At 40.5% G+C, this 26,022-nt stretch overlaps 1 protein-coding gene across 1 annotated transcript in view; it reads left to right on the forward strand.

Moving 5' to 3' along the window:
* The first annotated feature begins 3,416 nt into the window (after positions 1–3,416).
* The window catches only part of FEZ2 (fasciculation and elongation protein zeta 2), a 44,918-nt gene continuing 22,312 nt past the window's right edge, over positions 3,417–26,022 (forward strand). Inside the window, exons 1-5 of the mRNA XM_029232037.1 lie at positions 3,417–3,681; positions 8,203–8,311; positions 14,932–15,048; positions 17,761–17,902; positions 19,192–19,460. Coding sequence (XP_029087870.1) covers positions 3,428–3,681; positions 8,203–8,311; positions 14,932–15,048; positions 17,761–17,902; positions 19,192–19,460 — 891 coding nt within the window. The 5' untranslated portion in view covers positions 3,417–3,427. The remainder of the gene's footprint in view (positions 3,682–8,202; positions 8,312–14,931; positions 15,049–17,760; positions 17,903–19,191; positions 19,461–26,022) is intronic.

The following is a 26,022-nucleotide window of genomic DNA, read 5'->3' on the forward strand; positions in this document are numbered from 1 at the left end:
CTAGGAAATAAAAGCCTGAAATAAATAGATTTCGGTGGACAAATTAGTAGAATTAGGTCATGTGAGATACAGTGAAGTGAGGGGACCTCTTCTTAATCAGAAGCCTTTAGGTGTTGATGGAGTGAACTAAACAGGTGAGACTGGCAGGAAGCGTATGGTTTGGCCAGATCTGTGGCAACGTTAGGAAGCTAGAATTTAGCTGATGGGAAGAAGAGTTGCTGGAAAGTGGGCTAAGGTTGCTCTCAGGAAATTATTAAGTGAGGAGGTTTAGGGAGTAGTGAAACTGTAGGTAATCATTAGTTAAATCCATTTCACCTGTAACTTGCCTTCACCAATCAAGGTCATTTTAATTGTTGTTAAAAAGGCTTGCAGGTCCTGTAAGCTGCATGTAGCCTAAACAGTAAGATGTTTGCCCAAGTCGTTTTCCAGGAATTGGTGTCAGGTGTGTCTAGTTCCAGATGAGCTGGTTAAGATTGGGTAGGACCACCCACCCTCCAACTAGGCATGCCTGCTGAGTGACCTTTTGATGTTAGAGGGCTAAAAACTCCACCCTCAGTTTGTGCTAAGTGCCTCGACTTCTGAACCTGCAGAGGCCTGTAGCTTAGTTCCACCTGCACGGATTAACCACACCTTTTTTCAATCAGGCTCCTCAGGCCCCCCCATGCCTCAGACTGCCCTACTCCTTTAGTCTTTATCTCATAAATACCCCAAGCCCCTTGTCTTCCTGACGCGGGTTTGAGGCTGGTTCTGTCTCTACTTTGACTGCCTTGTGAATAAACCCTCTGTTTCCTGGCATTTCAGTGCTTTTGCTTGCTGCTGGTCAGGCAAAATGAACCTGGTTCTGTAACAAATGTAACTGGGAGCTGGATTTTCTAAAAAAAAAAAAAAAAAGCAGTTTGACTGGAGGACCAAAAGGACTAAAGGAAAGAGCAGGAATAAGGAATTGAGGCCACAACCGGGTGGAATACAGACTCCTGCTGGATGTCCTTGAAGCTGTGGAGCTCTCTGCAGCCCTCAGGTACCCCATGGGGAGAGACGTGTGTGGAAGGCTTTGAAGTACTGCTACTTTATAATTTAACCTGGTTATGAATGTTTTACCATTTAAACTTTTCTGTTGTTCCTTTTTCATGTTTACAGTCATTATTTAAAATCTACAGAAGCACCAATTAACATTTTATTCCATACTATAGTTTCTTTCTAGTCTCATTGCTCTTTCCCCATAAAGGAGCAGTTTTCTCCTAGGCACGTTTTTGGGGAGCACTTTTATAGATTGTGTTGAGTGCCAAGATTACTATAGGTGTGCTAATATAAATAAGAAAAGTGATTCAAATCTTGTTTTTGCAATGGGGTATTCAAAGGGTCTGGGGTGATACCAGGTGCTTTGCATTTAATTAAAAGTAAAAAGCCTCCTATGTGGAAAATTTGACTAAAATAAAATTCTGAGACCACTAAAGCTAACCCAATAGCAATTTATTTGCAGGCATATGAAAAATTTGATAGTTGTTACATTTGGGTGGGAAGAGTAAGTAATTTTGATTTCCACTAACAAACATACACATGCCACACAGGTAAATGGAAATACAGGTCAAGAAAAAAAATTATTTTTTGCCTCAGCTATGTACATAATTAGAAGAGTTTGAGTCAATTCCATAGTTTCTCATGACTCTAGCCCAATACCTAGAGAAAAATAGATCTTTGATACATTTAGAGTATCACTTTTGAGTAATATTCAAATAGGTGAATGTCAGCTGAGCTAATGTTTTCTCATCAACCCCAAAGCTATTAACCATTGAGTAATTAGTTCTAGCTCTTGGCTTGGTAGAGCTCAACATCTCCTCCCTTCATGGTTTCAAAGGAAATGGGAAGGTAATGATATTGCCTTTAAAGTAATTATCAACAGTTCCTTAGGCTTGATTTATAGAAGTATCTTGTTAAATATGGGACAAATCATTGAAATACGAGACAAAATTCATCAGAATGGTAAATAGGAAATTTTGGTATTAACAGGTATTCTTTTTTAAAATTAATTAATTAATTAATTAATTTTTGGCTGTGTTGGGTCTTCATTTCTGTGTGAGGGCTTTCTCTAGTTGCGGCAAGCGGGGGCCAGTCTTCCTCGCGGTGTGCGGGCCTCTCTTGATGCAGAACACAAGCTCCAGACGTGCAGGCTCAGTAGCTGTGGCTCACAGGCCTAGTTGCTCCGCAGCATGTGGGATATTCCCAGACCAGGGCTCGAACCCGTGTCCCCTGCATTAGCAGGCAGATTCTCAACCACTGCGGCACCAGGGAAGCCCCTAACGTGTATTCTTGAGGATAGGTTTCCACGTTGTCAAGACATGGACAGAGCATACTGGGAAAATCTTATTTTCTATTATTAACTAAGTATTTATTTTTCAGAATAGGAATTCATCTTTTATGACCCAACTATGTTCTGATTCCTAAAGGAAGTATTTGATTACTGCAGTCCAAAGATACTGCTTCTATCAGCTCCTAGGTATTTGTTGCCTCTACATATTCACACTCCCTTAGAATTATATCTTTTCCCCTAATTTTTTTCTGATGGTAAAATACACATAACATAAAATTACCATCTTAACCATATTTAAGTGTACAGTTTAGTGGTATTAAGTACATTTATATTCTTGAGTAACCATCTCCAATGCTCTTCATCTTGCAAAACAAATTCAATACACGTTAAACAGTAACTCTCTACTCCCAGTTATACTTTTTGGTATAAACGCTTTCCAGTTTTATCGCTCTAACTGCGTAGTAAGCCCGTTGCAGGGAGCAGTCATATATTAGTTATAAAACATACACATTTGGTACTTACTGTCAGGCACTGTTCCAAGTGCTTTGCAAATATTAACTCACATAATTGTTCATCTTTGTATGTTGCAGAGGGTCTAGCACGTGCTTTACACGTGGGAGACATAAAATATTTGTGGAATGAATTTTGGTACCATTTAAGCATTTCCAAGTGACAATGGCTGTTTTTCTGGTTGTAAAGTTACCAAAGGAGCCAGGTTACTTTGGGGAAATGATTTGGGGAGTAATCTGACACCGGGTGCAAGTTTAAAGAAGTCCTTTATTTTAGCCACATTTAGGCCAGGTTCCCACTAAGGAAATCTTAGAGTAAAGCTATTCCTGAATGATAGACTATAGGGAAGTGACTCAACGCAGTTAAAGTTTTCCTTTCTACCGGGACCAGCTCTCAACTCAAAGAAGACTCAGGAGAAGGGAAGACCCCGGGGCTGCGAGGCCCCAGACAGGTCCAAGCCTCCGCCGGAGGTAGGGGGGTGGGGCCTCGGGCGTGGCGGTGCTTCGGGGCGGTGCGGAGCTTCGGGGGCGGGGCCAGACTGCGGGGCTGGAGCGGGCTGGGGCGGGCTGGAGCGGGCTGGGGCGGGGCGCGCGACTGCACCAGGCGGCGATGGCGGCGGACGGGGACTGGCAGGATTTCTATGAGTTCCAGGAGCCGGCCCTGAGCCTCCAGGACCAGGAGAACTGTAACGCGAGCCCCGAGGCCGAAGCAGGGCCGGGCGGGGGAGGCGACGGTTTCCCAGCGCTGGCCTGCAGCCTGGAGGAAAAGCTGAGCCTGTGTTTCCGTCCCTCCGGTCCGGGTGCCGAGCCCCCCAGGGCGGCCGTGCGGCCCATCACCGAGTGCAGCCTCCTGCAGGGGGACGAGTGAGTGCGGGTCGCGGGCGGGAGCCTCCTCTGCCCCTCGTCCAGCCCCTCGCCCTGCCCGCCGGCTCTCAGTCAGCAGCCTCGGCGGGACTCTGGCCGCAGGCTCCTCCCCGCACCCTCCTTCCGCCTCCATCAACTCCGGGGTCCCGCCCCTCCGTGTTCTCCTATCTCCTTCCTTGGGGCTTTAGGCCTTTGCGCCACTGGCGATTTAAATCCCCTGCTCCCCTGGCCCCCAGCGAGCCCTTAAACGTCCTCCTCCTTCCTAGAAACCAATCCCTGTTTGGTTTGGAGCGGAGTCTTGTACAGAGCCCCGTAGTTAGAGATAGTATCTCCTCGGGTACATGTGTAGACATTCATTCATTCAACCAGCATTTTTTAAGCGCCTGCTACGTGCCAGAGGCTGCTTCTCACTGGGAATACCAAGATGACTGGACATTACCCCTCTCAAGCAGAGGGCAATCTAGGGTGGGAGCTAGATTTGTAAACAAACATTTGTATGGGTGTGACAAACGCTCTAATGGATATATGTACAAAATATAGAGGGAGAGGGGGAGAGTCAGGAAGGACTTCATAGGGAAAGAAGTGTGAAAACGACCCTGACGGGTGAGTGGGAGTTTGCCTGGAAGGTGAAAAAAGTCTAGCATTCTAGCCCAGGGATATAGCACATGCAAAGGTACCGACGTTGCAGCAGCGTTTTTGCCACAGGAATTTATTGGCTCCATCTGAGAGCCCAGGTTGAGTGTGAGTTCCCACAGAGGCAAAAGCTCTGGTTATTAATAGCAAGGATCTCCTAGTCTGGTAGGGAGACCAATGCATAAACAGGTAATTATTACAGAATCACCTAAGTGCAATGATAGGAAATTCGCAGGGCTTTATGAGAGCTAGGGGAATGGAGGGACAGAGGTTATTTAACTGCCCAGAAACCCAGTTATAATTTGGTTAGATAAGGGCTGTAATTATGTACCGTAGTTTTACTCCAGAAGATACAGAAAGGAATGATGAGAGTGAGGGAATTTGACAATATTGTAATGTAGGGGGAGAGGAACCCTGGAGAGGCTGAGGGTGAAATTATGGAGTAAACACTGAGGTTGTGGGTAGGGGTGGGTTTTCGGAGCATTGAAGGGATGGAGAGGTCAGGGAAGAATTCTTTTTTTTTTTTGTTTTGCGGTACGCGGGCCTCTCACTGTTCTGGCCTCTCCCGTCGCGGAGCACAGGCTCCGGACGCGCAGGCTCAGCAGCCGTGGCTCACGGGCCCAGCCACACCGCGGCACGTGGGATCTTCCCGGACCGGGGCACGAACCCGCGTCCCCTGCATCGGCAGGCGGGTTCTCAACCGCTGCGCCACCAGGGAATCCCCCAGGGAAGAATTCTTGAGAGAAGGATTCATGGGCATAGAAAGGGGCTTGTCAGTTTCCTCTGTGAATCAGAAGATTTATTAGGAAGAGGGGGTTGGGAATGGGGGCCTGTAAACATAGCAGTGGTTCAGGCCCAGCTATGCTTGGAGACCATATCTTTTCATTGCTGCCTCTGTACAGTGTTCTGCCCAGGCATAAAAGGAAACGTTTTTGATTGGATATTATACACACAGATACGCATGCAATCAGTGGCAAAAGATGACATTTAAACAGTCTATTCCCAAAGAGAAGGTAGTGTTATACATAGATTTATATACTTGGAATCACTAGACTCAGGACATTCTCTGGATTTTAAAATTATATTTATTATATATTTGGGTTTATCAAGAATAACTTCTCAAAACAGATTAGTGGTTTGTACACAGATAAGATTCCTTATTTTTGCATCACCTGTACTGTCTGAAAAGTAGTGTATTTTAGCCTTTGCTTAAATCTTCAGTTGATATAAAACTTAAAAGTTTTGTTACTCTTGATAATGGTTTAGTAGATAGTAGATGTTATGTTGGTGGTACAGCATGTCCCTTGATTTGGGAATGCATAAGACATCTCTCTCTTTTCTGAGCTGGGGTTGCTCTCCACTCTCATTGTCCCTATTCTATTGCATAAATCTGCTCTCCATTGCTTGATAGAGTCCATTCCTGTTTCTTTGACTAGAGACAGCTGAGAATTCTTTCACCCAGATAGTGCCTTGCCTTAGGGCACTTTATTTCACTTCTGAGTCCCGGTTTTAGTTTTGGTTAAATACAGATTGTGCTTATCTGCTAAAGTTTTACTTTAGAAGGGTCTGGTGTGGGATTCAATGTCAGCAGCACTTTGACCTTTGGAAAAGAGCTGCCCTGCTAGTTGTTTATGACTGGCTGTAATACTTTATGATAAGGACGAAGGCAGTTCATGTCTTGACTGGAGAATTCTACAGATCTTTCAGTTAACTCGGCCCTATGTCCTTCCAACCACAAATGTTCTGGCCCTGGTGAAGATAGAGGACTGTGAATTGTGCTTCATTTTCTTGGTAGATCAAATTCACCCACAGTCAGTTCTACATGAAATCTTCCACTCCACTTGTCCTTTTATTATAGCCTCATTTAAGAAGGAGCAAACAAGCAGACAAAACAAACCTCAAAAACTCTGGACTGTTTTCACCTACTAGAATAGGCTAGTAGTTCCTACGCAGGGTTAGATACATGGTCAGTTATTCAGTATTTGCAAATCTTTTACCCAGGAAGATGTGGGCCAGAAACCCAGCAAGTTTAGCATCCAGAAGTGCTGTTTCCAATTTGAGCATACTGGCATTAGAGGAGATGATTCCTGCAGAGAGGAGGATAGGAATGAACCATGCATATGGGAGATTTTCTGGGTAAATGAGCCAGTTTTCTAGAGCTTTTTGGGTTCACACTTTCATTGCGGCTAATGTGCATTCCAAAGCCAAACATCATTTTGGGATTTTTGGCAGTTGTGGTCACATTGCTTCTTCTCTTTAGCACCAAATCCCAATTCATTAAATCAGTATGTTGTTTCTCTATTTTAAAGCTTGCATTCTTATTTTTATGTCCCTGGTGGTCTTGTTTTTGTATCCTAGTATCTTACATGCTTGGAAAAGAGACCCACCCAATTTTTTAGTGGCTTATTCACAATTGGATACCTGTTATAAATGTTAGGGTGGTGTTTTTTTTTTGTTGTTTTTTTCTTTATGACTTCTATGTGAGTATCTCTGGCCATTAAGTAGCTTATATGTGTAGTGTTTAACTTTACTTACCCTAATTAAATTTCATCTCATTTATATTTCTGAACTCATGTTTTTCATATAATGTCATTTAACAAAAATACTGGTTAATATTTTGGGGCTGAAATGAATTTTGGTCATGAAATTGGAGTTTGCAGTCCTTTTTCCGTTGTGGTTTGGGACTTTTCTCAATACAACTCATTTGAATTAATGCTTAGAGTAATAGAGCTGGAAGGAATGTCTGCTATTCTTGTCCAAGCTTCTCGTTTTAAAAAGTCCAGCTAATACCTACAGAGGTTAAGAGACACAGTCAAAGACACATTGAGGATGAATGTAGACAAGTCTGTTTTCTGAATTTAGTCAGGTACCCTTTTCATTTTACCCTGTTGCCTCCCCAAAATGCTGTTTGATAATAAGGAAGGATAACTGCACTGGGTATAATCTGCATTTTATTGTGAACTCCCTTTCTTTCCCTTTTCATCTTATCTTAGTCTTAGCCTATTATAAATTAGATATTAAACCCTAGTCTCACATTGAGACTGAATTCTTTCTCCAGAAAATTCTTTCTCTTTGGTTAGAGAGAGATTATTCATTCTATGAAATAGTCTGTATGTTCGGAAGTTACAAGAGAAAAATAAGTATAAAGCACAGTGTATTTACTACCTCTTTTGGCTTGAGAAACATTATTTAACCTTCCTGTGCTTTAGTTTCTGTCTGTCAAATGGGGATAATAACTGTTCTTCATAATACTGTTTTTGAGGATTAAATGAGTTAATGTATGTAAATTGCTTAGAATATATGTAAATTGCTTACTTAGAGCCTGGCACACGATACAGTGGAAATGTCAGCTCTCTACTTTGTGAGAGTTTTCTGGAAATGTCAGCTCTCGACTTTGTGAGAGTTTTCTGGAAATGTCATCTCTCAACTTTGTGAGAGTTTTCTATGTCCTGTCACCTTCCCTCAGGACTTCTTGTCAGGCCCAATGACAGGATTTTTCTTTTGTCTTATTCTGGAGCCTCTACTTTTTTTATTTTGCGGTACGCGGGCCTCTCACTGTTGCGGCCTCTCCCGTTGCGGAGCACAGGCTCTGGATGCGCAGGCTCAGCGGCCATGGCCCACGGGCCCAGCCGCTCCGCGGCATGTGGGATCTTCCCGGACCGGGGCACGAACCCGTGTCCCCTGCATCGGCAGGCGGACTCTCAACCACTGCGCCACCAGGGAAGCCCTGGAGCCTCTACTTTGTTGATGCTTTTCTGAGAAACAATAGCCTTCTGTTTCTTTGCTCTGATGCTTTTTGTTCTCTCTTTCACTGTAGTACTAGGTATCTGTTTAATAATGATGTACAGAATGTTAACTTTCACTGATTGTAGTTTTCTTCTTTTTAAGGATTTGGAATGCCCTGACAGATAATTACGGAAATGTAATGCCTGTAGACTGGAAGTCATCCCATACTAGGACCTTGCATTTGCTTACTCTGAACCTCTCAGAAAAAAGGGTAAGTTAGGAATTGCATCAGTAGTTTCTGAATAACTGATTCTCATAATGGAACTAAAAAGTAGCATTTCTATTTAACCACAATTGGTTGAGTTGCTTCTTATTTCCAAGCTTATGGAGTGGCCCTCTTTTGCCATCTCGGTTCTGCTACTGTCAGCTTGCTAGCACTTCCCTCCAATTCTTCCCCAGCACACACTCAACTTTTTTATGTTTAGGTAAATTTTCATCACCTTTGTATGAACAGCAACGATCAGCATTTTTTTCCAGCTTAAATAACAATTTTGATGTGCTGAGAACAGTCAGAACCCTAGCCTTTGATTTAATATATAGAGGGTACTGGAATATCTACAGAGAGTTAACTTTCTGATGAATTTAATGACTTGCTAGATGTGACATATCGTCTGAAGATTGTGTTTTTCTGTGAACATTGGGGAACCTTTCAAAGATTTCAGTTCTTGGCTTTTCAGTGTGTTCTTGGCTAACCGTTGGAGGCTGCTAGATGTGTCTTGGAACTGAAAGTGAAGACACCTTGAATAAGAAGTGTGAGCACAGGTGATAGGACAACAAGGTGGACAGAAAAACGAAGAGAATTGCTTTAAGTGGAAAATCACAGTGTGGTTTAAAACTGATGAGAAGCGAGGCCAAATGGAAGTTTCAGAGCCTGACTCTTTAAATTCTTCATCAAATAGCAGTGTAAGCTCATGCCAGGTCTCTTAGCATGCTCTGTATTTCATTAAGTGTATTTGTGCAATTACTGGGAGTATAATGCAGTAGGCCTGTGAGTATTTTAAATCATTTTCTGAAATGATTTTCTTAAAAATGTGATTCAGAAAAGCTTGCTCCCTACTATTTTCTCGTAAAATATATAATTCTGACTATATTTCTTTGTATTCTAGTAGATATAGGATTTGTTCCAATTATTAATCCCCTTAAGCTGTTTTGCAGGCTGACCTGACATACATTTAGGGAAAGGAATAAAACAAAATATTTTACGATCTGTCTTCTGTTTATTTGCATCTCAGCTATCATTCTGGGCTTAGTTCAAGTTTCCCTTCCTCTCTGAAGCTTCCTATTACTGTTTTAGCCTTTGCTGATCTCATGGAATTATATAATTTTAGAGTTGGAAGGGACTTTAAAGGACACTTAATCCAGTCTCTCATTTGGGGGGAATTCCCATCTACAGCGTCTCTGACAGATGGTCATTTTGCCATGGCCTCAATCCTGACATGGAAGGAAAATGCACTCCTCTCTGTGGGAATCGGTTACGCTTGTTGGGGTGTGAAAATCGTAAAGGACTTATCTGTCCCACAGAATTTAGCCCCCTAGTCTCCTGCGAGCTGGTCCTCACAGTGCTTTGTCCGTGTCTCAAACCATTATTGTGTTCTCTTATTATATATCTGGGTCTGTCATTAGATTGTAACCTCCTGGTAGGTATCTTTGTATTTGTCTTTCAGTAACCACCACTGTGCCTGGCACATACTGATTACTAAAACAAGTGTTTGTTGAGTGAACAAATGAATAATCTCATCAGTGAGGCTATATAAGTTCAGATACCATGGTGGAAAGTGTTTTAAAAATGTTTTCTATATTATTTAACATAGTGTTGAATCCACAATAGCCAGTCAATGAGTACTTTTTTGTTTGACATATTAAAAAAATAGTAGAGAAGAGATCTTTTCATAGTTTCAAAGGGAAGTACATTAGTAGCATGAATGGAACACTCTAATCCAGTTTCAATGAATATTGTTATTTGGTTACCTCTGGGGACGTCACTCCCTTTATCTGCCTTTTGACTGTTTTCAATGCTAGAGCAATGGCATAGCCAAGGGTAGTGATTAGTTATGATGTGGAGTTTAGTACTAGTACTGGTTGTGAAACCCTTACCTGGAAAACTCAGCAAGTTAAAATGGACAAGTGATCATCTAACATCTGTCTGTCTTGACATGACTACCCAGGTGATGAATACAACTGAGATGAGAAGTCTAGTCCTCAGGAATGAATAGCACACATTAAGTTCCTGAAGAACAAGGTACGATGTAAGAAGCAACCATGTTATTAGGTAGCATATAATTAATGTTTTTTGTGTTTTTTGGTTTTTTTTGCGGTACGCGGGCCTCTCACTGTTGTGGCCTCTCCCGTTGCGGAGCACAAGCTCCAGATGCGCAGGCTCAGCGGCCACGGCTCACGGGCCCAGCCGCTCCACGGGATGTGGGATCTTCCCGGACCGGGGCACAAATGTGTGTCCCCTGCATTGGCAGGCGGACTCTCAACCACTGTGCCACCAGGGAAGCCCCAGAAGCATTCTTTAGATTATTGCAGTTGTATAACAGTGTCTATATGAAATTTTTTTTAAAATTTATTTTATTATTTATTTTTTTTTTGGCAGTGTTGGGTTTTCGTTGCTGCGCGCAGGCTTTCTCTAGTTGAGGCAAGTGGGGGCTACTCTTCGTTGTGACGCGCAGGCTTCTCATTGCGGTGGCTTCTCTCATTGCGGAGCACGGGCTCTAGGAGCACGGGCTTCAGTGGTTGTAGCGCATGGGTTCAGTAGTTGTGGCTCACAGGCTCTAGGGCGCAGGCTCAGTAGTTGTGGCGCACGGGCTTAGTTGCTCCATGGCATGTGGGATCTTCCCGGACCAGGGCTCGAACCCTTGTCCCCTGCATTGGCAGGCGGATTCTTAACCATTGCGCCACCGGGGAAGTCCCCTATATGAAATTTTTGACAAAAGGGGAAGAGGTTTCTTTTTGGTTAGGATGAGAAAAACAGGAAACCATAGTTCCCTAGATTTGTTTTTAATTTTTTTTCATTGATGTTTAAAGATGGCACACTTCTAAATTTGATGGGTCTTTTCTAGAGTAAGGCAACTGGTACATTCCAAGTTCTTACATGGGCACATTTTTTCCATTTGAGGCAGCTTCAGTTTTATAGAGGGAAACAGAACCATGGCTCTGTATCTAAACCTGGCATAGGAAGGAGTGATGGGAATGCTTGGCAAAGAGGCACATTGATGCCGAATGGGAGCGTGAATGATGATACCCATGACAGCCAAGGTTAGTTTTCAAAGCCCGAAAGGGATTCCAGCCCTTAGCATATGCCATCTCTGTGGGGAATGGGCTTGGCTCCCTCTCTGGAAAGATGGTCTGGGATCATTATTTCTGTTGTCATGGAAATTTATTCTAATGGCTTATTGGTATCACTCATGTGTTTTGGCAATAGCTGTAAACCTGTTCTAAATCCAGTGCCATTCTTGATCATGCTTATGTGATAGAATGCTTCTAAATCATTTTGCCTTAGGAACATCTCCTGTGCTGTGTTTTTCCTTCTATCATGAGGATTTCTTCAGGGACAGGGACTTTGTTTAATGCACCTTTTTATCTTCAAGAGTAGAAACAGAAGATAATAATGGCTTCCTTAGGAGTAATTTTAAAATTAAAACTTTCACTTGTCTATAAGGGGGAAAAATAAGACAAAACTATGGTCCTCAAGTCACCACATAGAGTTGTGATTTTGGGGGAGGGTGTTGAAGTTTTAGGATCAGTGAATGTAATTGTTAGGTACTCTACATCATCGTACACCCTTGTGTGGCACTTTTCATCTCCACTTCTACTATCTTGAAATCAAACATCCTCTCTCATCAAGAGCCACATCTCTTGACCTTTCTCCTTTCTTATTAACAGGATAACTGTCTAGTTTAAAAAAGTGAACTAAAGCTATAGGACTTAACATGAAAAAGCAGCCTCTGCCCTACTTACCTCATAATCCTTGACTTCCATTTACCAGAGGCAACCGCTTTCAACTACTTCAACTTTTCATCCAGCAGATAACATTCTCCTATCATTTTACTTGATTTTATTCAACTTTAGACTTTATTCATTTACTTTCTACCCAGAGGATGAGGGTTTAGCACTCTCAAAGTCTTCCCTCTAGCCCTCCAACCACAACCCTCACAAAAACTTTTGCTTCCCTCATCTTCCCAATATAATTATGTCAAAATTTTTGGTTATATTAACCTTCATAATTCATATTGACCTTTCTTTTAAAAATCAATTTATTTATTTTTGGCTGCATTGGGTCTTTGTTGCTGCACGCAGGCTTTCTCTAGTTGTGGCGAGTGGGGGCTACTCTTCGTTGCGGTGTGCGGGCTTCTCGTTGCGGTGGCTTCTCTTTATTGTGGAGCATGGGCTCTAGGCACACGGGCTTCAGTGGTTGTGGCACAAGGGCTCAGTAGTTGTGGCGCATGGGCTTAGCTGCTCCGCAGCATGTGGGATCTTCCTGGACCAGGGCTTGAACCCGTGTCCCCTGCATTGGCAGGTGGATTCTTAACCACTGAGCCACCAGGGAAGCTCTATATTGACTATATAAATGTTCACATATAAGTACATTTTATGATTGCGTGTCCTCTTTTTTTTTGTTAAGGTAGTAATAATTGCCTTTTTGTGGTTGATCTAGGTTATCATTAGCTCACTAATTAAACCTCAACAGAGCCATAAAAGTCATTTTAGTAAGTGAAACACACTAGGTAATCTGTCAGGCTTTCTTTCTCTTTTTCTTTCATGCTTTTCTTGATTCCTTCTGCAGTAACAATTCTAATCTGAACTGGCTACTCTCTAGTTTAGCTCCACAGTCATCATTCTGGGATCTTTACTTCACTGTCATTATAAGAATTCCCTTCACCTCTTTCTTGTGTTAGATCCTATGTCTGCTTCCTTTTTTGGTTTTCCTCCTGGTTTTAATGGAACATACTCTGCGTGGTTTTCTGAGAAAGGGTACCTGAGAAGTAAATTCTTTGAGAAATTGAATGTCTGAAAATCTCTTTATTCTAACTCCCTACCGAATTGTTAGTTTAGCTGGATATAGGATTCTAGGGTGGAATTTATTGAAACATGGAAATTGCATTGATTTTTTAATTCTCTGTTGTTGCTGTTGAGAATTCAAATGACGTGTTGATTTCTGATCCTTTTAATGTGTTGTTTTTCTCTCTCTGGAAGCTTTTAGGGTTTTTTTTCTTCCCCCACACAGCTTTTTGAAATTTCATATGTTGAAGGCCATGTCCAGGCCTTTCCTAGCCTGATGGTGCAGTGAGAAATCAAATGTGGGGGCGTGTCATCCCCGTGGTGCAGCATGGCATTGCAGTATGTGGTAGCAGATAGAGCTGGAGTGCTGATGTGGCTCCTCTCCCAGCCTAATGTTATGAAAGGCAGCACGTCAGTGTTTTTCTTTGCACTTCTCACCTGCAGGTTTCTTATTCTGTGGGGTGTATTCACCATTAAACTTCAGACCTGTGAGGAGCTAGGGAGGCAGTAGGGACCTACATCCATCCAACTGTATCTTCAGTTTTTATATATATCCTCTGTACTGGTAAATAATTTTCCCAGGTAAAATATATATTTTTTAAATTATGTACTCTCTGCTAGAACTACACGGTTGCTTCTTACGTAGTTCCTAGTTGCCCATTTGTTCTTTGGGAACTCAGTGTGCCACTCCTTCTGATGAACAGAGTTCTAATTTGTTCTTTTCATCGTCTGAATGGTCACGTCGTGATGGATAGATGATCACTTGTCCATTATAATCTGCTGGGTTTTCTAGGTCAGGCCTTTATAGTTAGTAAAGGTGAGGTCATTATTATAGGGGCTGTTGATATTCATGTGGGCAGGTTAAGAGACACCATATGAGGTAGACATGGTGCAATACCCTGGTGGTGGCAACAGCAAGCAGCCCTTTAGCACCCTTAGGCATGAAGAGAGGTAAGGAGAGGGAGAAGTTACCAGAACCTGGGGAGAGTAGCTATGGGGGAGAGGTCAGCTTGACAGGAGCTGCAGCCTTTGGAATCTGGTAGGGAGGGAGACAGTAGAATAAATGCCCAGCCCTTCCCCTCCTGCCTTCCAGTCTCCTGCTAGTGTCTACCAGTGTGTTAACCCACCTGGAAGCCAGAAGCCAAGGGCATCCTTTGATGTAGCCCATAAAGGTCAGCCTCCGGGGGCACGACTGGGGAGAGAGACGGTAGTAAGGCAAAGAGAAAATCTCCAGCATAGTTTGGTTTAAAGATATTTTTGGAACCTAGAAGTACTCTTTTTTGGAAGAAGAGATAGATTTTCAACTGGAAGGGCTCAGTATGATCCGCGTGGACAGTTCCCATCTGCCAGGGAGTTGATTACTTATCTTTTACTCTGTTAAAGTTAGTTACTTGCAAACTAACTTCTATGTTTTCTGTGGAATTTTTACATATACTAATCTTCCTATTAGATCATTAATTAAATAATATTTGCCCCTGTCTCCCGCCCCCCCCATTTGCTATAATTCCCTATAAATTGCTATCGAACACCATATATTTTTGTACTTCCTAGACACTTCCCCTTGGAATAAATAGCTAAGTGTGTGTCTGTTTGGGCAAGAGGGGATATATACAGCACCTTAATTTCATATTTATTCTACATTCCTCTCATTTCTGTTTGAGATGACTGCAGAGCACCTCACACACTGCCTGGTACACAGCAGCTGTAATAATATCTGCCTTTTGAAGCTCTCAGCAGATGCTTCCCTCTGCAGCCTCCTTTACCCAGATGCTTCGACTTAGTTGTGATCAGAATGTCCTCCTCTTAACAGTGCGTAGTTTTTGTTTTTAGACGAGTGACAGCTTGCTCTTTGATACCTCAGACGATGAGGAGCTGCGAGAACAGCTGGATATGCATTCAATCATCGTCTCCTGCGTTAACGACGAGCCCCTCTTCACGGCAGACCAGGTACAAAGGAGAATCCCATCCATCAAGGGAAGGGATCCTTGGCTGAAAAACGATTTCTTATTGTGGCCATAAGTGATGGGGTGTTGGAATTTACTTATTTCTATTGTATTTTCTGGTAATACAGGCTTAACAGTTTTCTCCTGAGGAAAGAAGAAAGTATATGTAATCTGAAGCAGTTGGATTATGTTACTTGGGAAGATTTTTCAATATATGCAATTTTCCAAGATAAGCATTGTTAAAACAGTATAGTGGGTTACCTTAAAAGAGGGTTATTGCTTACATTGGAATCAGAAAAAATCCTGTGAATTTTCTTCTTTCTTTACATTTAACCAGACATGGGCAAACTATATCTGTGCAGAAATTATCTAGTTTCTCTAAAACCTATGTAGAAATCATTAGCACTTATTAGAAGTCTTTATTGTATATCCAGGAAAGAAGTGAGCATTAGTCCTGTGGAATGCTCTAATAATGTCAACCCTGTATTCATTTAAAACCAGTTGAATCAGCTTTCTCATTTTCTGAATACTCTTCCCGCTTCTGCTGTATCGTCAAACTGTGGTGCAAGAGGTTCTTCGTGAAGTCAAGTGTTCCATGGCTACTGGGACTGTGAGTTCTACCACACTGTATTTTTAGGCTGGAAAGACAAGGCCGGTAAAGAGAGGTATTGTGGCAAGATTGGGAGGAGTATGTTAAAAATATGTCATTTTGATGCTCCTTAGTCATATTTGTGGTTGGATTGTCTGAAGCTTGGAAAGAGCATGGTGCTTAAAAAACAAGATAGTAAGTTAGAGGGCTGAGTGCGGTACAGCCTGATATTCCAGGGAAAGTTCATTGTCTCCTCCATACTCTGCCTGAAAACCATAAACTATCTCTGCTTTTAAGACTGAGAGAGGACTTCCCTGGTGGTGCAGTGCTTAAGAATCCGCCTGCCAATGTAGGGGACACGGGTTCGAGCCCTGGTCTGGGAAGATCCCACATGCCGCGGAGCAACTAAGCCCGTGAGCCACAACTACTGAGCCCATGATCCATAACTACTGAAGCCCACGTGCCTAGAGCCCGTGCTCCACAAGAGAAGCCAACGCAACGAGAAGCCTGCGCGTCACAACGAAGAGTAGCCCCTGCTCTCCACAACCAGAGAAAGCCTGGGCACAGCAACGAAGACCCAACACAGCCATAAATAAGTAAATAAATTTAAAAAAAGACGGAGAGAAACAGATTCCGTAGACTCTTTCAGTGTCTCATTTTCCTGTTTAAAATGCGTATTTTGGAAACTCTTCTTACTAATTAGCATAATCCCCACTCGCTCAGGTTTACCTGTTTTTCCTTAGTACTAAGTGTTATACGTTAGGCTCGATGATTCATGCTGTATTTTTTTAAATAGTTTTTTTAAACTCTTAGGTCCATTTTTAAAAAAAATTATTTTTATTGAAGTATAGTTGATTTACAGTATTGTGTTAGTTTCAGGTATACAGCAAAGTGATTTGTTTATATATGTATGTATATATCTGTATCTTTAGATTCTTTTCCACTGTAATTTATTACAATATATTGAATATAGTTCCCTGTGCTATATAGTAAATCCCTTGCTTATCTAGTTTATATATATGGTAGTGTGCATCTGTTAATCCCATACTCCTAATTTATCCCTCCCCCTCCCCTTCCACTTTGGTAACCATAAGTTTGTATTCTGTGTCTGTGAGTCTGTTTGTTTTGTAAATAAGTTCATTTGTACTATTTTTTAGATTCCACATATGAGTGATATCATATAATATTTGTCTTTCTCTGACTTACTTCACTTATTGTGATAATCTCTAGGTCCATCCATGTTACTGCAAATGGCATTATTTCATTCTTTTTTATGGCTGAGTAATATTCCATTGTGTATATATATGCCACACCTTCTTTACCCATTTATCTGTTGATGGACACTTAGGTTGCTTCCATGTTTTGGCTATTGTAAATAGCCAATTTTCACTGAGTTCTGTATCCTTCTCAACTTCTGGAATTTGGAACAGGACAAGAAACTGCTGTAAGATTTGAGCAACACAGCGTATGACAGTGGATCATTGTTTCAAAAGCAGATATATTTCTGAAATTTTCCTGCTTTCGTGTAGCTTTTTTTTCCTCTTTAAACTTCTACATTTAAAGTAATTATTAAATATACCTTTATTTTCCGTTGAATTAATATATGAAATTCTTTTCCTGCTGTTAAAGGAAAATTTTGCTACCATAGAGGTAATTTCTTGCTTTTCATATAAATTTTTTTTACACTGTTGTATTTTCTAAATTTTATGTCAGTTTTATTAAATAGCTTTAGATTGAGCACTTGGTGTGGTATATGGTAAATCTTCTGTCACTTGCTTTCTTTTAACTATGATCTGGTTCTGGCATGTCTGAAGTAGATTATATGTGTGTTTGTAGCATCATTTCTCAGACATTACAAGATCTGATAGGGCCTACTGAATCCTGATGGACATTTTAAATCATATTTTGTTTATTTTTGTGTTTAGTGTATTGTAACTTTTTTTTTTGATAAACCATGTGTACTCTTACAGTCAATTTTTGTTATTGAGAACACCGACTCCTGCACACTGTTGGTTAATGGAGAATTTAGTGTACTTCTACTGTGGTTGCTTCAGATGAGTGCCGTGTTACAGGTGGGTCATTTTTCCTATGTGTATTTAATTAACAGTGGTTTGTATATTTTGGAAGGTGATTGAAGAAATCGAAGAAATGATGCAGGAGTCACCAGACCCAGAAGATGATGAAACACCCACCCAGTCAGATCGGCTTTCAATGCTTTCCCAGGAAATTCAAATTCTTAAGAGGTCTAGTACAAGCAGTTATGAAGAGAGTAAGAAGCCTGACTTAAATCAGTACTCTTTGTGCTTTTGTATACCTCAGCCATGTAGTGGGACCATCTCCAGAAGTCTTTGGCTCTCACAGGCTGGGTTATATACCCTTCCCCTGCCTTCCAGTGATACTCGACGCATATATTCATCATTGCTCAGGGACTGTGTCATACTCGCCTTTGAATACTGTATTTGTCTGCTTGGGCTGCTGTAACAAAGTATCACAGGCTGGGCGACTTAAACCACAGAAATTTGTTTCTTATAGTTGTGGAGGCTAGAAGTCCGAGATCAAGGTGTTAAGCAGGTCTCATTTCTTCTGAGGCCTCTTCCTTCTGTCCTCACATGGACTTTCCTATGTGTATCTGTGTCCTGATCTTCTCATTTTTAAGGGCGTCAGTCACGTTGGATTAGGGCCCACCCTAATGGTTTCACTTTAACTTAATTATCTCTTTGAAGACCTTATCTCCAAATACAGTCATATTCTCAGGTACTGAGGGTTAGAACTTCAATGATGTCCTCTCACATAAAGGGAAGTGCTGAGAAAAAACTGAAAGGGGGTTTCAGGGAATATCCTTCCCTTCATCTTCCCAATTCTCAATAAAACTCACACATTGGGGCATATGTGTTTAAATATATATTTAGCTTAACGCAACATTGTAAAGCAACTATACTCCAGGACTTCCCTGGTGTTCCAGTGGTTAAGACTCTGCCTTCCAATGCAGGGGTTGCAAATTTGATCCCTGGTCAGGGAACTAAGATCCCATGTGCTGCGCGGTGCAACAACAACAACAAAAAAGTGCAACTGTACTCCAGTGAAAATTAATAAAAAATATGTATTTAGCTTAATTCTTTCAACTTGCCTTCTCCTCTCTTCAGAAGTGTCCCAGAGCCCTGCTAAGTTGCTTGTGATTTCTTGTCAGCAGGTATTTTCTGTACCCTTCCTCTGCTTTTGTGTTTGTTCTTTTTCTTTTACAAGCTTATTAAGTCTTGACTGAACTACTATTCATGGAGTGATTGATTTTTTTTTAACATCTTTATTGGAGTATAATTGCTTTACTGATTTTTAGACAAGTAAAAAAATTTTGTTATACTTCTCAGCCATTTGAGAAGTAACTTTGCCCACCTACCTCTACTCAGACCTGCCCACCAGAAGTTTGAGGACTCTGAGAAGATCATGAACAATTTAATTACTTAGAATATGATTTTTTGCTCTTTGGCATTAAACACCTTGTTGTGCTGCCTTGAAACATTTTGGTCTTAGTGTCTGCTGTGCTTTGCTTTTTGGTCATAGGAGTGAAAAGGCTGTCCGTATCTGAATTAAATGAACTGCTGGAAGAAATTGAGACGGCCATCAAGGAGTACTCTGAAGAGCTGGTGCAGCAGCTGGCCCTGCGAGATGAACTGGAGTTTGAAAAGGAAGTGAAGAACAGCTTTATTTCAGTTCTCATTGAAGTGCAGAACAAACAGAAAGAGCACAAAGAAACAGCCAAAAAGAAAAAGAAGCTCAAGAACAGCAGCTCTCAGAATGGGAAGAACGAGAGAAGTCACCTGCCCGGCACAGTAAGTGATGTTTTGCACGTAGCATCGCACACTGGAAACAGCTTCAGTGGTTATTCCAGTGCTCCGGGCCAGCAGAGGCAGGCAGGGCCTGTGCATACAGGAGTAGGGGTGCTTCTCACCAGAAAGCTAAAGGGATTCTGTTCAAGAATGCCACTGTGCTCTGCTCCTTCAGAAAGGTGTTTTCTTGGTGAGGGTATAATGGTTATCTGGATAATTCAATGCTGAAATATTTAGGAGGGAGGTAAGTGGAAGGAAGAGGGGGAATAAAGGAGAATGTTTGAAAGAAAAGAAGCTTCAGCAGGTGACCATTTCAATACATCAGAGTGTTAATAGGGGTGCTTTATGTTCGGCTGGTGGGCAAATGAATGGTATTGCTTTATTGTTTTTGCTTATTTCTTGTGAGTTGTATAGTGGAAAAAAAGGGGTGCTTTTAGAGGTGGCTGAACTGTGCTGAGCCTAAAAGCATAGGTTGACTTGTAAACCATTTCCTCCTGATTTATGAGTGAAGTTGGAATGTGAGGATGTTAGAGGCAGTTACATGACATCGGCCATTTGGCCTAGTATTTGGCAGACTAGAATATTACTGACTGGTGAAAACAACTTTAGGATATTTGAATCTTTGACTCTTGGTATGAAGTTTTTTGTTTTCTGCTTTTCATTTTTCCTAAGGTGTCCTATTAACTTCACTTGATTAAATTTCATTATAAACATTAACTGTTAATTATTTGAGATGCATTTCCTTATTGGTCTTATGGCCATTTCATTATTCTTTGATCAGTTGAGACCTTGTACCTTGTCACCTTTATCTTGTTTGTATGTGAAGAAGTGTTGGTTTTATTTTTAGAGTAAAATAAAAGGAGAGAAACCCTTTTTTTTTTTTTTTTTTTGGTAAGAACACTGGGATTTTAATTTTGTAAACCACATATTCGAGTGCTCAAAACAGAATGTTGCCCATAGAGAATTGGGGCCTGGGCTGAGAACTTGTCTCTGCCCAAATGCAATATCACACACTACTACCAAGAGCTAACAACAGGTCTGTCCAAATGCTAAGACCAGGGACTTCGAAATCTCCATCTTAAGCCTTATAGGACTTCAGGGCAGTAAAAACTTTATCTTTCAGAGGTGGAGGGGCCTGACAGAGGCTTTGAAACCTGCTGAACAACTCCTCCCAGGGCACATCCTAGGACTCAGTTCCAATCCAAAGGCCTTTCTGAAGGCTGTAGTGCAGTTGTCGACCCCAATCTGTTAGCAGACCCCAGATAGACCCGGGAGAGCTCTGGATGGGCAAAGGGATTCATTTTTCTAAAGGGAGTGTACTTTTTAAATTCATAATATTGATAACATGGTAATGCAGATCATCACAGACTGGCTGTTATATGGTTTGCAATTATAAAAGTTCTGTCTTTGACTAAGTCTTGATTCACTTTTTTCTAAAGAATACTTATCAGAGAAATAGATCTCATTGATCAGACTCTGATGGAATTGAGGAAAGAGAGTGCAGTTCTGGGGTGCTGAGCCACCAATGAGAGTTAATACAAACAAAAAGAATCTTACCATTTAGCCCATTCATTATGCTGTTTTTGGCCTATGAGTAAATGCACGTTTTCTTAGTGTAATGTCATTTGTACATAGAAAAGACAGTTTATAAACTGACTTTGCAAAAGTTGCCAGATATGTGGAACAAAATATTTTTTAGAAATGGTAGTATTGGTTGAAAAGCGTTTAGTCACTTCTAGTGACAACAATGAAAAAAACAGCACCCACCAAACCAAAAAAAACCCCACCAAAACATGCAAAAACTAAAACATTTGTTTGAATATACAGTCCTGGAAAGTTTGCTTTAAAATATTAGGGACAAATTTTTGTTTCTCAGATTTAAAAAAAATTGTACCCTTTAAATTGCCCTATTATGCAAGTGTGATTAAATAAAATGCTTAGTTAAAAAGTCATAGCATGGTTGGTAATTTCTGCCTATCTGCTTTTAGGGATTACATGTAAATCCTCCGTTTATTCATGTTAACACTTGGCTGAGGAAAATAAATGTATCCCTAGAGACATTTAAGGGCTTCTTTTTCTAACTCGCATATAAAAAGGGTTAGAGTGGATTCATTGTGTAATTTTACATGGCATTTATATTGAGAAATGGATTTGACAGGGCAACATTTAGGTCTTATTTGAACTTTTATTAGTCTTGAAATAGATTCATAGGAACAGTAAAATTTTTTTTCACAATATTTGGACTTGTGAAGTTGCTTCTTGAGTTCTGATCTGCTATTTGTGTCAAAACCTTTAATCAGGCTAGTGATGGCATGGCTAAACTTGTAGTACTAGTTCCCTCCTTCTTTCTGACGCCTGAAATGATGGCAAAAGACCATTCCATTTGTGACACAAGGAGCCTGAAACCTATGATTCTGAAAATAGTGGTTGGTGGCTCAAAAGAACCTTAAAGTGAAATGGCCAGTTGGCTAAACAGATTCCAAGATAACTTCCTTTCCAGACCTTTTGTATAATATACAGTTTTGGCAAGGCCTGATCTCTATGAGTTAGCTATTATCAGTGATACTAATTTCTAAGAATTGGTGATATCGTGCCTTACCTGTTTTCTAATAACATTGGTCACTTTTTTCTTTCTACCTTAGATATGTTTTATTAGCAAGACTTGTACTTTTTCCTTAAGCATGGAGTAGCTTCCTGCCATTTTTCCTTAGCATATTTCTTTGAAACAAAACATCAAATTGTAGTTGGTATCACACTTCATCCATCATTGCTAGCTTCTTCTCTTAGGTCCAGAGATACTGTAATGAAATATCTGCGTGTGAATAGAACAGAGTTAAACTCTTTAGGTGTTCATTTTGGAGACATACTTTGTTTGAAACATTTGCTGCAGTGAGTAAAAAATTTAGGGGGCTTAGGGATGCTATTTATAAATATTAAAATACTGAGTATTATAAAAGTGAAATGTTGATTTGTTTTAATTTTTAAAGTAATCTGTTATATGTTGGATAAGATAAAGCTATTCATTAAATACTTGCAGAGTGTCTTGTGCCAGACACTGAAGATACAGTGGTGAATAAAATAGGCAAGGCCCCGGGCCTCTTGGAGCTTACATTCTAATGAGGGATGCAGGCACTAAACAAAGAAAAGAATGAATAGACAACGTAACTTCAGGTAGTAGTAAATGCCACAGAGAAAACGAAAGGCTTGGTAAGGTTATTAGCAGTGCTGTGGGAGCTGTTTTCGAAGGGGTGGCCACTGTGTCACTGCCCCTCCTGATTGGCAGGGCAGGCTGTTCTTTCCCTCTCCAATTCTCTGTTTGGACGGTAGGTTGGAAGACTGGATCTTCTCCTTGGCAAATGAGACTCAACAGATTCAAAAACTTTCTATCTCCTTTATCCTGTTCAAAATCTAGAGAAACGGGTGGGGAGTAGGGACTGGAATGGCTGAAGGGCACTGTCTGTTAATGGGTTTGATGACCCACATGCACTTCTTTCAACTGACTATGCTGTTTTGGGCTGTGATGCTTCTATTTATGCTCCTGCCTTTTCCTAGAGCAGCCCTAGAGCAGCCCTCCTTCTCCTTTCCTGCTTCCACTGTCCACTTGGGAGGTTTTTTTTTTTTTTTTTTTTTTGCTTTACGCGGGCCTCTCACTGTTGTGGCCTCTCCCGTTGCGGAGCGCAGGCTCAGCGGCCATGGCTCACGGGCCCAGCCGCTCCGCGGCATGCGGCATCTTCCTGGACCGGGGCACGAACCCGTATCCCCTGCATCGGCAGGCGGCCTCTCAACCACTGCGCCACCAGGGAAGCCCATGGGAGGTTTTTTTTTTTTTTTTTTTTTTAAACTTATTCTTCAAAATCATGGTCAAGTGTTGTCTTCCTTTCTTAGAACTTTTCTAGATGACTCTTCCTCCACTGCAGAATTGACAACTCTCTCCTTCTGGGGTTAATATTATTCCTCTTAACTATTTCTGTTAGTACTGTCATATCATATTGCAATTTTTTGTTTTCATGTCTGTCTCTGTTAGGCTCCCTAAGGATAGAAAATATAACTTTATTTTCATGGTATACCCAGGTCCCACATTAGGTACTCAATAAATTCCTGATGAATAAATAGTTAAGAAAAGATTTCTTTTTTTTTTCTTTTTTTTTTTTTTGCAAATCTGTATTTCTGCCAGGTGCCAAATGTATTGAGGCTGAATTGCACAGTGATTAAGAACTTTGGGTTAAGAGCTGTGTTTGAATCATGATCCTGCCACTGGGTACATACCCCTTTGAATTTTGGAGGAATTAAATGAAATAATGTATGTAAGACTAGCATATATCCTGAGTAAATGCTAGTTATTACATGTCCAACTGTTTACTAAACGTTTCTCCCTGAATATCTTACGGGCATCGAAATTTATCTTATCAGACTAATGTTACCATTTTCCTGAAGGTGAATTTATTCCTATATATTTCTTTTGTCAGTGAAACTAGTCTACTTATTCACCAAAACCAGTGGAATTATTTTTTTAAGTTTATTTTTTGTTTAGAGGAATAGGTGGATATGTTTTTATTTTTAAATGTTTATTTATTTTTTAATAGGAACAAACTACTTATATTGTCTTTATTCAGAAAGAAAAAGTGAATTACAACACTCAAGGATATCCTTTTCTGCAATACAGTTGACCCTTGAACTAATCAGGGGTTAGGGGCACCGACCCTCTGCTCAGACAAAAAATCAAGACCAGTGGAATTTTTAGGTCAAAGAATATCCGGTTTTAAACAACAGTCTTTTCAAATTGTCCTACATAAACGTTACCCAGTAACAGCATAAGTAACTGGCCATTTCTCCAAACCTCCAACTTATGATGGATATTATTAATCTTCTCATATATACTGATCAGATAGGCAAATAAGGTTTTGATCTATTGACTGTTTGTACTCTTTTGTGTGTTGCCTATTATATCACATTTGAGTGGTTTTTCCTATTTATTTACGAGGGTGCACATACTTCTTATGTCCTAGTACTATATTCTACTGTAATCATTTGCTTAAATCTCTCCTTAGAAAAAAGTGCAGCCTTCCCAAAGGCTCATTCACATTGTTTCCCCAGCACCTCACCTAATTTTTCACTTAATGCATGTTTGTTAAATTGAAACTTCACTGTAAAGGAGATGGAATCCCAGAGGATTTGTGGTATTTGAATGATTATTCTTCTGTCAGAGATTTTTTTTTCTTGGCCAGTCTCCTGTTTATATCAAATAGATTCACAGGTCACTGAATTCCAGTGGCAGTTCACATGAGTAGAAGAACAAGTTGAAGTACATCAGTTATCTTTAAACTAGTAATTTAAAAAATTAAAGTAATTTAGTAGTGGTTGTCATCTGGAGTTATCTGAAGTTGTAAAGACATTAGTATTTACCTGCCTAACATCATACCTTACTTAGTAAGCTTATAAGGATGAAAATGGACGTACTTCCTCCTTTAGAATCCAATGTCTGTAAATTAAAGTCATGTGTAAGGCTTCTTATTCGAAGTCTAGGATTGAAAAGATGGGAATGTATAGTATCTTTTCTGTTGTCCATATCACATTGAACTTTCAAGAGAGAGTTCTAGTGTGTTGCTCTCACCACCAGCAAAAATGTATAATTCCTTCAATCTAACCTGAAGTTTATTCTGAAAACTTCTGGGGTGTTAGCAGTCAGTGACTCCATTGTAAAAAGAATCATATTATCCTAATTTATTGCCTTTGGGGGTTGGAGAGAGAACTGCTTAAGGATGAGGAGGAGCTAGGGCTTGAATGATAGATGCTCTTTCTTGTATATATTTTTCTTTCACAGATGCATTGTTCCATCTGTCTTTATGATTCACGTAGCTCATATTCTGACTAATAGTCAATCTATTTCTCTTTTACATGCAAAAATGCCCCAGTAATATTTTTTCATTTAATCTTGACCAAAGCTGACTTTAAGGTAAGAGAAATTTATTTTTGTTTAGACAGCTACTATTAGATTGTTCTGAAGTTGTTCTAATTTATGCTAGCAATAAGCCTGGAAGGAATTGTTCTGGCACAACTATTTGAATTTGGTGCTTTTTAAAATAATAAGGACCTGGCTTTTTGTTGTTGTTGTGCCTTCTTTTCAACTTGGAATTTTAAAATTTCACGTTTGCTAAGATGATTTAGCCCAGGGATAGGCAAAGCAAACTACTGCCTGAGGGCCAAATCAACCCTCTCTGTTTTATAAATAAAGTTTTATTGGAACACAGCTATGTCATTTCATTTACATGTGGTCTATGACTGCTTTGGTGTTAGAAGGACAGAGTTGAATAGTTGTGACAGAGACTGTGTGGGCTGCAAATCTAAAATATCTACTATCTAGCCCTTTATAGAAAAGTTTGCCAACCCCTGATTTAGACTAAAATTTGATAAAATTAAAAATTAGAAGAAAAAAGATGTAAACTCCATTTAAGCGAGTTTGTGTAGATAAAGAAATCACTATATTGTGACTAAAGTTTATTATAAAACATAGCCTTGTTTTATCCTAAGAGTGTGTTGAGTTACTCCTTTGCTCAGGGCCCCTCCA

Source organism: Monodon monoceros, unplaced genomic scaffold (genome assembly GCF_005190385.1).
Source record: "Monodon monoceros isolate NGI ecotype Baffin Bay Population unplaced genomic scaffold, NGI_Narwhal_1 Super_Scaffold_19, whole genome shotgun sequence".
Lineage (NCBI taxonomy): Eukaryota > Metazoa > Chordata > Mammalia > Artiodactyla > Monodontidae > Monodon > Monodon monoceros.